This window comes from Haliotis rubra, unplaced genomic scaffold (genome assembly GCF_003918875.1).
Source record: "Haliotis rubra isolate DU_JTF1 unplaced genomic scaffold, ASM391887v1 Scf378, whole genome shotgun sequence".
NCBI lineage: Eukaryota > Metazoa > Mollusca > Gastropoda > Lepetellida > Haliotidae > Haliotis > Haliotis rubra.
In genome coordinates this window covers 981,022-996,449 of record NW_025767055.1, presented here as the reverse complement: position 1 = coordinate 996,449, position 15,428 = coordinate 981,022, and the positions used below count along the sequence as shown (strand labels likewise).

General features: G+C 45.2%; 1 protein-coding gene across 1 annotated transcript in view; it reads left to right on the top strand.

The window, feature by feature from the left end:
* The window catches only part of LOC124286180 (dymeclin-like), a 40,923-nt gene that overhangs the window by 13,281 nt on the left and 12,214 nt on the right, over positions 1-15,428 (top strand). Inside the window, 5 exon segments of the mRNA XM_046722528.1 lie at positions 292-480; positions 786-967; positions 1,888-2,013; positions 3,632-3,745; positions 10,230-10,324. Coding sequence (XP_046578484.1) covers positions 292-480; positions 786-967; positions 1,888-2,013; positions 3,632-3,745; positions 10,230-10,324 — 706 coding nt within the window.

Sequence of the window (15,428 nt, the reverse complement as noted above, 5' to 3'; positions counted from 1 at the left end):
AACCCATGCTTGTCATAAGAGGTGACTAACGGGATCGGGTGGTCAGGCTCGCTGATGTGGTTGACTCATGACATTGTATCTCAATTGCGTAGATCGATGCTCTTGTTTTTGATCACTGGATTGTCTGGTCCAAAGTTGATTATTTACAGACTGCCATATATCCGGAATATTGCTGAGTGCGGCATTAAACAACAATCCAAAACAACAACAACAACCCCTCACGCCTCAGTAAATGTCATCTGTAGAGTTAAAGTACGCAATTGTCTCCTGACACCAGTGTTTGTGTTCCAGCTAGTCTGTGGTCCGTGGTGACACTCGGTATGGGAAGCAGCCCAAAGAAAAAGGAAGAGGAGTTCTCGGAGACATTGTTAGCCAATCAGAGCCTTCTGTTCATACTAGTGCTAGCCAATCACTGCACCAGTGACTCCAGCTTGACCAACCCTTACAGAGAGGCTCTGTTTGCCTTCACAGACTCACAAGGTATGTAATTTGATTGATATTTATCAGAACAAATAGGATTTAATTGTTCCATTCTTACATTCTGCTGACCAGACGGGTTGTCTTGCCACCAATACATATGACATCACATCATTTAACAGAAACTTACAGACAATCCTTTGATAAACTGCTTTCATTTTTGCAGGTGTTTTTGAGCAAATTGTGTACTGAAAGTTTAACATTTGAAATCTGGAAGGAACATTTCAGGCAACAAACAGTCTCAAGTGCCTTGTAATGTATAATGGCCATGTACTTCTGGATGTGTACATTTGGTGCTGTACTTGCAGACACCTCGTCCATGAACCCTGTGATAGCCGGCCCTACGTTCAAGATGGACTTAGGTCGTCTGTATTCAACCCTGTGTTCCACGCTGAGAGACGACCAGACTACACTGTTGCTGTACCTTCTGATACACCAGAATATGTCCATGAAGGCGTTCATCCTGTCCCGGACCAACATAGACCAGCTGGTCAGTACAGGATACTCCACATTCTCAGTCTTCATGCTTACAATTCATTGACAAACCAGACTGTCATGTTCTCATGGTTATACGTGATGTTACAGTTTCATGTTACAAGTGATGACACTGTTGTCATGTTACAGGTGGTGACACTGTTGTCATGTTACAAGTGATGACACTGTTGTTATGTTACAGGTGATGACACTGTTGTCATGTTACAAGTGATGACACTGTTGTCATGTTACAGGTGATGACACTGTTGTCATGTTACAGGTGATGACACTGTTGTCATGTTACAGATGATGACACTTGTCATGTTACAGATGATGACACTGTTGTCATGTTACAGGTGATGACACTGTTGTCATGTTACAGGTGATGACACTGTTGTCATGTTACAGATGATGACACTGTTGTCTTGTTACAGATGATGACACTGTTGTCATGTTACAGGTGATGACACTGTTGTCATGCTACAGGTGAAGACACTGTTGTCAGTTTACAGGTTATGGAACTGTTGTCATGTTACAAGTGATGACACTGTTGTCATGTTACAGGTGATGACACTGTTGTCATGTTACAGATGATGACTGTTGTTCATGTTGATGTCTGTTGTGTTACAGATGATGACACTGTTGTCATGTTACAGATGATGACACTGTTGTCATGTTACAGATGATGACACTGTTGTCATGTTACAGATGATGACACTGTTGTCATGTTACAGGTGATGACACTGTTGTCATGTTACAGATGATGACACTGTTGTCATGTTACAGATGATGACACTGTTGTCTTGTTACAGATGATGACACTGTTGTCATGTTACAGGTGATGACACTGTTGTCATGTTACAGGTGAAGACACTGTTGTCAGTTTACAGGTTATGGAACTGTTGTCATGTTACATGTGTTGTTGCCATGTTACAGGTGATGCCTCTACTTCACATCCTCTACCAAGCCCAGGAGCGCAACTCACATCACATCTACATGGCTCTCATTATACTGCTTGTACTTAGTGAAGATGAAGTTTTCAACAAAGCAGTCCACGAAATTGTGAGTAACTTACATGGTTTACACCAAACCAGTTTAGTTCCTACAGAATTTGGATGATAAATTCAGACTATGAATACACTTAAAAACAGTGCAGATTTACTAATTTCATAAAAGCAAGTTCTTGATGTGCAAGATGTGCAAAATTGATAGCAAGGTTATTTAAAAATAAATTTACTTGATTCACAAACTCAATTCTTGAGAAAAAATGTCACGGAAATGTTTCTGGTGTCCCCCGCCGTGATATTGCTGGAATATTGCTAAAAGCGGCGTAAAAACAAAACTCACTCACTCACTCACTCTCACTCACTCACTTATCCTGCATTACAGCCATTTTCATTGAGTGTTATGTAGACTTGGTTGTAGTATGTGGTTCCTTATTATGTTGGAGTTCCTAGCATCAGGAAGTACCACTGATCTTGATTCGAATATTTAAACAACACTTATTTACCATAGATATGTGTTTTGTCTGTTCTGCTTGTGTACTATCTTTGATTGTTGACACAGCGATCAAATCGATAAGCATACAGGGCAGAAAAAGCCCTGTCATCTGGTAATTAGCAGATGAACATCATGTGTTGGCCAATTTCCCGAGCGTCATTGGGTATTTGAAGCACAGGAATTCATTTGGAACCAACAGCGTTAGTGTCATCAGATGGCCATTTCGGCTGGTTCCCATGGTAACATCTGTAACTGCTCATTTGTGACATCATTCCAGCTTTACATCACAATATGATTTGAATGACGACGCAACAATACAATTGTGTGCGATATTTGTACATATTAATGCGCAGCAAATAGTCTTGCAATTTCAGGGAGTCGAAATTCCATTTGATCCTGTTTTTCAACCAATCAGATAAAAGAACACAGTGACTTTTGGTTTATGATTTGATTTAAAAGAACAAAAACTTCAGGCTGGCCAAATCATTGAAATTGCTCAAACAACCTGAAAGCTATGTTTGCCCACAGTGTGCGAAATAGTTTCCCGAATCTTGCTAGCCAGTCAGGCTAGTTATAAGTCACTAGCCCAAAATCTGAATGTAGACACTGGTTTCATCATTAAGCTGTGCTAATATATTGAACATTTTTCTCGGGCAATAATCTTGCATGATTTAAAAGTGTATTATAACTTAACAAGTCGGAGAGAGTGATATATTTACAAAATGACCCCATGAAAGTTTACTAACCAGCCAGGCCAGTGACTGGAGCTTTACTGGCCCAACTGGATTTTTACTAGCCACAGGCTAGCGGGCCAGTGGCTATTTCGCACACTGTGTGCCCTAGAGCTGTGACCAATCAGAGCCTTCTGTTCATACTGATGAAAGCAAATCACTGCTGGTAGATAAAGCTGGAGTCATGTAAATTGTACTGTAATAGACATCTATTTCTCAAACCTGAAATGACACCAGTAATGTCTGATAGTGATGTACTTGCAAATACTTTGTTGATGAACATGTTTGAGTGATCCTGGGCTGCGAGAGCTTGCGTAATGGTGCAGCCACCATCATCCGTCATGTATGGTTGAACCACTTCTTGATAGATCAGAGCTAAGAGCAACGTAATTCCATTCTCAGTCACAGGATGGTTCCACAAGAATACAACCAACACACTGATATTTCAGAATCTAAAGAATATCCTGTGGTTCAAGGAGCGACCACTGACAGAGATCTCACTGGGAGGACTTCTCATCCTTGTTGTGATACGGACAGTCCAGTTCAACATGACACGCATGAGGGTGAGTACGTTATGGACAGAGATGTCACTGGGAGGACTTCTCATCCTTGTTGTGATACGGACAGTCCAGTTCAACATGACACGCATGAGGGTGAGTACGTTATAGACAGAGATGTCACTGGGAGGACTTCTCATCCTTGTTGTGACACGCATGAGGGGACAGTCCAGTTCAACATGACACGCATGAGGGTGAGTACGTTATAGACAGAGATGTCACTGGGAGGACTTCTCATCCTTGTTGTGACACGGACAGTCCAGTTCAACATGACACGCATGAGGGTGAGTACGTGATAGACAGAGATCTCACTGGGAGGACTTCTCATCCTTGTTGTGACACAGACAGTCCAGTTCAACATGACACGCATGAGGGTGAGTACGTGATAGACAGAGATCTCACTGGGAGGACTTCTCATCCTTGTTGTGACACGGACAGTCCAGTTCAACATGACACGCATGAGGGTGAGTACGTGATAGACAGAGATCTCACTGGGAGGACTTCTCATCCTTGTTGTGATACGGACAGTCCAGTTCAACATGACACGCATGAGGGTGAGTAAGTGATAGACAGAGATCTCACTGGGAGGACTTCTCATCCTTGTTGTGATACGGACAGTCCAGTTCAACATGACACGCATGAGGGTGAGTACGTGATAGACAGAGATGTCACTGGGAGGACTTCTCATCCTTGTTGTGATAACGGACAGTCCAGTTCAACGTGACACGCATGAGGGTGAGTACGTGATAGACAGAGATGTCACTGGGAGGACTTCTCAGAGAGTCCAGTTCAACGTGATCACATGAGGGTGGGAGGACAGAGATTCTCATCTCTTGTTGTGATAGGACAGTCCAGTTCAACGTGACACGCATGAGGGTGAGTACGTGATAGACAGAGATGTCACTGGGAGGACTTCTCATCCTTGTTGTGATACAGACAGTCCAGTTCAACATGACACGCATGAGGGTGAGTACGTTATAGACAGAGATGTCACTGGGAGGACCTTGTGACAGCCCACAACCTTGCCAGACCCAGACTGTAGTCAATGGTAAATATTCCCATGCATCTTGCTATAGGACATAGCGGAGAATCAGCTGGAACAGGGGAGGTAATCAGGTCCTGTAGATTTGAATTACCTCCCTTCGATTGTTGGACAGAACCCTGTCATATTTTCAGCGGACAGCATCATACATACTTTACAATGCTATATATGCGCTCTACATGCCCATCTGGCAAGTGCTGAGTTGGCGCTTTTTCGCAGTTCAGGTGTTTAATTTCAGATTTTGCATTTCTACGACAGTGATAGGTTGGACTTTGCAAAGTATAACTCAAACTATTCAATATATCATGATGATAAACTTCAAAATATCATACATTATACCAGGCTGTTAATATCTTTGGTTTAACAAATTCCCCATCAGTCTGTGCTTGTTTGACTCTGTAGTCAGATTAGGTTGGTTGTGTGACACGATACCCTGACAGTGGGATCGTAACTCAGTAGTTGGGTTGGTCAGATTAGGTTGGTTGTGTGACACGATACCCTGACAGTGGGATCGTAACTCAGTAGTTGGGTTGGTCAGATTAGGTTGGTTGTGTGACACGATACCCTGACAGTGGGATCGTAACTCAGTAGTTGGGTTGGTCAGATTAGGTTGGTTGTGTGACACGATACCCTGACAGTGGGATCGTAACTCAGTAGTTGGGTTGGTCAGATTAGGTTGGTTGTGTGACCACGATACCCTGACAGTGGGATCGTAACTCAGTAGTTGGGTTGGTCAGATTAGGTTGGTTGTGTGACGATACCCTGACAGTGGGATCGTAACTCAGTAGTTGGGTTGGTCAGATAAGGTTGGTTGTGTGACCACGATACCCTGACAGTGGGATAAGTAACTCAGTAGTTGGGTTGGTCAGATAAGGTTGGTTGTGTGACACGATACCCTGACAGTGGGATCGAAGTAACTCAGTAGTTGGGTTGGTCAGATAAGGTTGGTTGTGTGACCACGATACCCTGACAGTGGGATCGTAACTCAGTAGTTGGGTTGGTCAGATAAGGTTGGTTGTGTGACACGATACCCTGACAGTGGGATCGTAACTCAGTAGTTGGGTTGGTCAGATAAGGTTGGTTGTGTGACACGATACCCTGACAGTGGGATAAACTAACTCAGTAGTTGGGTTGGTCAGATAAGGTTGGTTGTGTGACACGATACCCTGACAGTGGGATCGTAACTCAGTAGTTGGTTGGTCAGATTAGGTTGGTTGTGTGACACGATACCCTGACAGTGGGATCGTAACTCAGTAGTTGGGTTGGTCAGATAAGGTTGGTTGTGTGACACGATACCCTGACAGTGGGATCGTAACTCAGTAGTTCTGTTGGTCAGATTAGGTTGGTTGTGTGACACGATACCCTGACAGTGGGATCGTAACTCAGTAGTTCTGTTGGTCAGATTAGGTTGGTTGTGTGACACGATACCCTGACAGTGGGATCGTAACTCAGTAGTTGGGTTGGTCAGATAAGGTTGGTTGTGTGACACGATACCCTGACAGTGGGATCGTAACTCAGTAGTTGGGTTGGTCAGATAAGGTTGGTTGTGTGACACGATACCCTGACAGTGGGATCGTAACTCAGTAGTTGGGTTGGTCAGATAAGGTTGGTTGTGTGACACGATACCCTGACAGTGGGATCGTAACTCAGTAGTTCTGTTGGTCAGATTAGGTTGGTTGTGTGACACGATACCCTGACAGTGGGATGCGTAACTCAGTAGTTGGGTTGGTCAGATTAGGTTGGTTGTGTGACACGATACCCTGACAGTGGGATCGTAACTCAGTAGTTGGGTTGGTCAGATTAGGTTGGTTGTGTGACCACGATACCCTGACAGTGGGATCGTAACTCAGTAGTTGGGTTGGTCAGATAAGGTTGGTTGTGTGACACGATACCCTGACAGTGGGATCGTAACTCAGTAGTTGGGTTGGTCAGATAAGGTTGGTTGTGTGACACGATACCCTGACAGTGGGATCGTAACTCAGTAGTTCTGTTGGTCAGATTAGGTTGGTTGTGTGACCACGATACCCTGACAGTGGGATAAAGTAACTCAGTAGTTCTGTTGGTCAGATTAGGTTGGTTGTGTGACACGATACCCTGACAGTGGGATCGTAACTCAGTAGTTGGGTTGGTCAGATAAGGTTGGTTGTGTGACACGATACCCTGACAGTGGGATCGTAACTCAGTAGTTGGGTTGGTCAGATTAGGTTGGTTGTGTGACACGATACCCTGACAGTGGGATCGTAACTCAGTAGTTGGGTTGGTCAGATTAGGTTGGTTGTGTGACCACGATACCCTGACAGTGGGATCGTAACTCAGTAGTTGGGTTGGTCAGATAAGGTTGGTTGTGTGACACGATACCCTGACAGTGGGATCGTAACTCAGTAGTTGGGTTGGTCAGATAAGGTTGGTTGTGTGACACGATACCCTGACAGTGGGATCGTAACTCAGTAGTTGGGTTGGTCAGATAAGGTTGGTTGTGTGACCACGATACCCTGACAGTGGGATCGTAACTCAGTAGTTGGGTTGGTCAGATTAGGTTGGTTGTGTGACACGATACCCTGACAGTGGGATCGTAACTCAGTAGTTGGGTTGGTCAGATAAGGTTGGTTGTGTGACACGATACCCTGACAGTGGGATCGTAACTCAGTAGTTGGGTTGGTCAGATAGGTTGGTTGTGTGACACGATACCCTGACAGTGGGATCGTAACTCAGTAGTTCGGTTGGTCAGATTAGGTTGGTTGTGTGACACGATACCCTGACAGTGGGATCGTAACTCAGTAGTTGGGTTGGTCAGATTAGGTTGGTTGTGTGACACGATACCCTGACAGTGGGATCGTAACTCAGTAGTTGGGTTGGTCAGATTAGGTTGGTTGTGTGACACGATACCCTGACAGTGGGATAAAGTAACTCAGCAGTTGGGTTGGTCAGATAAGGTTGGTTGTGTGACCACGATACCCTGACAGTGGGATCGTAACTCAGTAGTTGGGTTGGTCAGATTAGGTTGGTTGTGTGACACGATACCCTGACAGTGGGATCGTAACTCAGTAGTTGGGTTGGTCAGATTAGGTTGGTTGTGTGACACGATACCCTGACAGTGGGATCGTAACTCAGTAGTTGGGTTGGTCAGATAAGGTTGGTTGTGTGACACCCGATACCCTGACAGTGGGATCGTAACTCAGTAGTTGGGTTGGTCAGATAAGGTTGGTTGTGTGACCACGATACCCTGACAGTGGGATCGTAACTCAGTAGTTCGGTTGGTCAGATAAGGTTGGTTGTGTGATACCGATACCCTGACAGTGGGATCGTAACTCAGTAGTTGGGTTGGTCAGATAAGGTTGGTTGTGACCACGATACCCTGACAGTGGGATCGTAACTCAGTAGTTGGAGTTGGTCAGATAAGGTTGGTTGTGTGACCACGATACCCTGACAGTGGGATAAATAACTCAGTAGTTGGGTTGGTCAGATAAGGTTGGTTGTGTGACACGATACCCTGACAGTGGGATCGTAACTCAGTAGTTGGGTTGGTCAGATAAGGTTGGTTGTGTGACCACGATACCCTGACAGTGGGATCGTAACTCAGTAGTTGGGTTGGTCAGATTAGGTTGGTTGTGTGACCACGATACCCTGACAGTGGGATAAAATAACTCAGTAGTTGGGTTGGTCAGATAAGGTTGGTTGTGTGACCACGATACCCTGACAGTGGGATCGTAACTCAGTAGTTGGGTTGGTCAGATTAGGTTGGTTGTGTGACCACGATACCCTGACAGTGGGATCGTAACTCAGTAGTTGGGTTGGTCAGATTAGGTTGGTTGTGTGACCACGATACCCTGACAGTGGGATCGTAACTCAGTAGTTGGGTTGGTCAGATTAGGTTGGTTGTGTGACACGATACCCCTGACAGTGGGATGAAAGTAACTCAGTAGTTCAGTTGGTCAGATTAGGTTGGTTGTGTGACCACGATACCCTGACAGTGGGACTGTAACTCAGTAGTTCAGTTGGTCAGATTAGGTTGGTTGTGTGACACGATACCCTGACAGTGGGATCGTAACTCAGTAGTTCAGTTGGTCAGATTAGGTTGGTTGTGTGACCCGATACCCTGACAGTGGGATCGTAACTCAGTAGTTCAGTTGGTCAGATTAGGTTGGTTGTGTGACACGATACCCTGACAGTGGGATCGTAACTCAGTAGTTGGGTTGGTCAGATTAGGTTGGTTGTGTGACACGATACCCTGACAGTGGGATCGTAACTCAGTAGTTCGGTTGGTCAGATTAGGTTGGTTGTGTGACACGATACCCTGACAGTGGGATTGTAACTCAGTAGTTGGGTTGGTCAGATTAGGTTGGTTGTGTGACACGATACCCTGACAGTGGGATCGTAACTCAGTAGTTCGGTTGGTCAGATTAGGTTGGTTGTGTGACACGATACCCTGACAGTGGGATCGTAACTCAGTAGTTCGGTTGGTCAGATTAGGTTGGTTGTGTGACACGATACCCTGACAGTGGGATCGTAACTCAGTAGTTCGGTTGGTCAGATTAGGTTGGTTGTGTGACACCCGATACCCTGACAGTGGGATCGTGAACTCAGTAGTTCAGTTGGTCAGATTAGGTTGGTTGTGTGACCACGATACCCTGACAGTGGGATCGTAACTCAGTAGTTCGGTTGGTCAGATTAGGTTGGTTGTGTGACACGATACCCTGACAGTGGGATCGTAACTCAGTAGTTGGGTTGGTCAGATTAGGTTGGTTGTGTGACACGATACCCTGACAGTGGGATCGTAACTCAGTAGTTGGGTTGGTCAGATTAGGTTGGTTGTGTGACACGATACCCTGACAGTGGGATCGTAACTCAGTAGTTGGGTTGGTCAGATTAGGTTGGTTGTGTGACCCGATACCCTGACAGTGGGATCGTAACTCAGTAGTTGGGTTGGTCAGATTAGGTTGGTTGTGTGACACGATACCCTGACAGTGGGATCGTAACTCAGTAGTTGGGTTGGTCAGATTAGGTTGGTTGTGTGACATGATACCCTGACAGTGGGATCGTAGCTTCATTGTCACATTGTCAAGTATGATCTCACAGGAGAACTGTACCCATGTAGATCCGGGTTAGAATATTTATCTTCAGTAACCCATGCTTGTCGTAAGAGGCGACTAACGGGATCGGGTGGTCAGGCTCGTTGACGTGGTTGACACATGTCATTGTATCCCAACTGTGCAGATTGATGCTCATGCTCTTGATCACTGGATTGTCTGGTCCAGACTCGATTATTTACAGACCGTCGTCATATAGCTGGAATATTGCTGAGTGTGGTGTTAAAGAACAACCAAACCACAGGAGAACTAAAAGGATGACAATGAATTATGTTTTCGTTTGAACATGTCAGTAAGTTCAAGGCTGTTGAGAAACACCTTCGATGTGTGACATGCTACATGCATGCTGTGGTGTTTCCAGGACAAGTACCTCCACACAAACTGCCTGGCAGCCCTGGCCAACATGTCCTCCCAGTTTGCCAACCTACACCAGTTTGTGGCACAGAAGATTGTCAGGTATGTTATCTAAACATTGAGCATTCTTGGAGTTAATATATTCCCAGCAGTGTAGATGTTTGTTGTGAGACTGAATGCAAGGATGCTCACAGCAGTATCTGGGTCAGAATGCAGGCTAACATGTTGTTGCATTAAACTAAAATTATGCTTTCCATAGTCATATGCATGTAGTGGTTATCTTGTTTGAATACGTAAGTACGACAAGTGAGGACACTCTTTTGATATAATGAGATAAACAGCAGATTGGTGTATCATCAAGTGGAGTATGTGTTGTGTTGTTTGGTGTGTTATGAAGTGATGTGTGTGTTGTGTTGTTGGTTGGTGTGTCATGAAGTGATGTGTGTGTTGACTCGCTGCCTAGTGTGTCATCATGTGATGTGTGTGTTGTCTCACTGCCTAGTGTGTCATCATGTGATGTGTGTTTTGTCTCACTGCCTAGTGTGTCATCATGTCATGTGTGTGTTGTCTCACTGTCTAGTGTGTCATCATGTCATGTGTGTGTTGTGTTGTTGGTTGGTGTGTCATGAAGTGATGTGTGTGTTGTCTTACTGCCTAGTGTGTCATCATGTGATGTGTGTGTTGTCTTACTGCCTAGTGTGTCATCATGTCATGTGTGTGTTGTCTCACTGTCTAGTGTGTCATCATGTCATGTGTGTGTTGTGTTGTTGGTTGGTGTGTCATGATGTGATGTGTGTGTTGTCTCACTGCCTAGTGTGTCATCATGTCATGTGTGTGTTGTCTCACTGCCTAGTGTGTCATCATGTGATGTGTGTTGTCTCACTGCCTAGTGTGACATCATGTGGTGTGTGTGATGTCTCACTGCCTTGTGTGTCATCATGTGATGTGTGTTGTCTCACTGTCTAGTGTGTCATCATGTCATGTGTGTGTTGTCTCACTGCCTTGTGTGACATGTGTGTGATGTCTCACTGCCCAGTGTGACATGTGTGTGATGTCTCACTGCCTAGTGTGTCATCATGTGGTGTGTGTTGTCTCACTGCCTTGTGTGTCATCATGTGATGTGTGTTGTCTCACTGCCTTGTGTGACATGTGTGTGATGTCTCACTGCCTAGTGTGACATGTGTGTGATGTCTCACTGCCTAGTGTGACATGTGTGTGATGTCCCACCCTAGTGTGTCATCATGGTGATGTTGTCTCTCACTCTAGTGTGTCATCATGTGATGTGTGTTGTCTCTCACCGCCTTGTGTGACATGTGTGTGATGTCTCACTGCCTAGTGTGACATGTGTGTGATGTCTCACTGCCTAGTGTGTCATCATGTGATGTGTGTTGTCTCACTGCCTTGTGTGTCATCATGTGATGTGTGATGTCTCACTGCCTTGTGTGTCATCATGTGATGTGTGATGTCCACTGTCTAGTGTGTCATCATGTGAGTGTGTGTGATGTCTCACTGCCTTAGTGTGTCATCATGTGATGTGTGATGTCTGCCCAGTGTGACATCATGTGATGTGTGATGTCTCACCGCCTAGTGTGTCATCATATGATGTGTGATGTCTCACCGTCTTGTGTGCCATCATGTGATGTGTGTTGTCAGTGTGTCATCATGTGATGTGTGATGTCTCACTGCCTAGTGTGTCATCATGTGTGTGTGTGTTGTCTCACTGCCCTGTGTGTCATCATGTGATGTGTGTTGTCTCACTGTCTAGTGTGTCATCATGTGATGTGTGTTGTCTCACTGCCTAGTGTGTCATCATGTGATGTGTGTTGTCTCACTGCCTTGTGTGTCATCATGTGATGTGTGTTGTCTCACTGCCTTGTGTGTCATCATGTGATGTGTGATGTCTCACCGTTCCTGTGTGTCATCATGTGATGTGTGATGTCTCACTGCCTAGTGTGTCATCATGTGATGTGTGATGTCTCACTGCCTAGTGTGTCATCATGTGATGTGTGTTGTCTCACTGCCTAGTGTGTCATCATGTGATGTGTGTTGTCTCACTGCCTAGTGTGTCATCATGTGATGTGTGTTGTCTCACTGCCTAGTGTGTCATCATGTGATGTGTGATGTCTCACTGCCTAGTGTGTCATCATGTGATGTGTGTTGTCTCACTGCCTTGTGTGTCATCATGTGATGTGTGTTGTCTCACTGTCTAGTGTGTCATCATATGATGCATGTTGTCTCACTGCCTAGTGTGACATCATGTGATGTGTCATGTCTCACTGCCTTGTGTGTCATCATGTGATGTGTGTTGTCTCACTGTCTAGTGTGTCATCATGTGATGTGTGTTGTCTCACTGTCTAGTGTGTCATCATGTGATGTGTGTTGTCTCACTGTCTAGTGTGACATCATGTGATGTGTGTTGTCTCACTGCCTAGTGTGTCATCATGTGATGTGTGTTGTCTCACTGTCTAGTGTGACATCATGTGATGTGTGATGTCTCACTGCCTTGTGTGTCATCATGTGATGTGTGTTGTCTCACTGCCTAGTGTGTCATCATGTCATATGTGTTGTCTCACTGCCTAGTGTGTCATCATGTCATATGTGTTGTCTCACTGACTAGTGTGTCATCATGTGATGTGTGTCTCACTGCCTAGTGTGTCATCATGTCATGTGTGTTGTCTCACTGGTTCAGTGTCATCATGTGATGTGTGATGTCTCACTGCCTTGTGTGTCATCATGTCATATGTGTTGTCTCACTGACTAGTGTGTCATCATGTGATGTGTGTCTCACTGCCTAGTGTGTCATCATGTCATGTGTGTTGTCTCACTGTCTAGTGTGTCATCATGTCATGTGTGTGTCTCACTGCCTAGTGTGTCATCATGTCATGTGTGTTGTCTCACTGTCTAGTGTGTCATCATGTCATGTGTGATGTCTCACTGCCTTGTGTGTCATCATGTCATGTGTGTTGTCTCACTGCCTAGTGTGTCATCATGTCATATGTGTTGTCTCACTGCCTAGTGTGTCATCATGTCATATGTGTTGTCTCACTGACTAGTGTGTCATCATGTGATGTGTGTCTCACTGCCTAGTGTGTCATCATGTCATGTGTGTTGTCTCACTGTCTAGTGTGTCATCATGTCATGTGTGTTGTCTCACTGTCTAGTGTGTCATCATGTGATGTGTGTCTCACTGCCTAGTGTGTCATCATGTCATGTGTGTTGTCTCACTGTCTAGTGTGTCATCATGTGATGTGTGTTGTCTCACTGCCTAGTGTGTCATCATGTGATGTGTGATGTCTCACTGCCTAGTGTGTCATCATGTCATATGTGTTGTCTCACTGACTAGTGTGTCATCATGTCATATGTGTTGTCTCACTGATTAGTGTGTCATCATGTCATATGTGTTGTCTCACTGACTAGTGTGACATCATGTGATGTGTGATGTCTCACTGCCTAGTGTGTCATCATGTGATGTGTGTTGTCTCACTGACTAGTGTGTCATCATGTGATGTGTGATGTCTCACTGCCTAGTGTGTCATCATGTGATGTGTGTTGTCTCACTGCCTAGTGTGTCATCATGTGATGTGTGATGTCTCACTGCCTTGTGTGTCATCATGTGATGTGTGATGTCTCACTGCCTAGTGTGTCATCATGTGATGTGTGTTGTCTCACTGTCTAGTGTGTCATCATGTGATGTGTGTTGTCTCACTGCCTTGTGTGTCATCATGTGATGTGTGATGTCTCACTGCCTTGCGTGTGTCATCATGTGATGTGTGTTGTCTCACTGCCCAGTAGTGTGTCATCATGTGATGTGTGATGTCTCACTGCCTTGTGTGTCATCATGTGATGTGTGATGTCTCACTGCCTAGTGTGTCATCATGTGATGTGTGTTGTCTCACTGTCTAGTGTGTCATCATGTGATGTGTGTTGTCTCACTGTCTAGTGTGTCATCATGTGGTGTGTGTTGTCTCACTGTCTAGTGTGTCATCATGTGATGTGTGTTGTCTCACTGTCTAGTGTGTCATCATGTGGTGTGTGTTGTCTCACTGTCTAGTGTGTCATCATGTGGTGTGTGTTGTCTCACTGCCTAGTGTGTCATCATGTGATGTGTGATGTCTCACTGCCTAGTGTGTCATCATGTGGTGTGTGTTGTCTCACTGTCTAGTGTGTCATCATGTGATGTGTGATGTCTCACTGCCTTGTGTGTCATCATGTGATGTGTGATGTCTCACTGCCTAGTGTGTCATCATGTGATGTGTGTTGTCTCACTGTCTAGTGTGTGTCATCATGTGATGTGTGTTGTCTCACTGTCTAGTGTGTCATCATGTGGTGTGTGTTGTCTCACTGTCTAGTGTGTCAATCATGTGATGTGTGTTGTCTCACTGTCTAGTGTGTCATCATCATGTGGTGTGTGTTGTCTCAATGTCTAGTGTGTCATCATGTGGTGTGTGTTGTCCTCACCTGCCTAGTGTGTCATCATGTGATGTGTGTGATGTCTCACTGCCTTGTGTGTCATCATGTGATGTGTGATGTCTCACCGCCTTGTGTGTCATCATGTGATGTGTGATGTCCCACCGCCTAGTGTGTCATCATGTGATGTGTGATGTCCCCACCGCCTTGTGTGTCATCATGTGATGTGTGATGTCCCACCGCCTAGTGTGTCATCATGTGTGATGTGTTGTCTCACTGCCTTGTGTGTCATCATGTGATGTGTGTTGTCTCACTGTCTAGTGTGTCATCATGTGATGTGTGTTGTCTCACCGCCTTGTGTGTCATCATGTGATGTGTGATGTCCTCACCGCCTAGTGTGTCATCATGTGGGATGTGTGATGTCCTCACCGCCTTGTGTGTCATCATGTGATGTGTGATGTCCTCACCTGTCTAGTGTGTCATCATGTGATGTGTTGTCTCACCGCCCTAGTGTGTCATCATGTGATGTGTGTTGTCTCACTGCCTAGTGTGTCATCATGTGATGTGTGTTGTCTCACTGTCTAGTGTGTCATCATGTGATGTGTGTTGTCTCACCGCCCAGTGTGTCATCATGTGATGTGTGATGTCTCACCGCCCAGTGTCATCATGTGATGTGTGTTGTCTCACTGCTCTAGTGTGTCATCATGTGATGTGTGTTGTCTCACCGCCTAGTGTGTCATCATGTGATGTGTGATGTCTCACCGCCTTGTGTCATCATGTGATGTGTGTTGTCTCACTG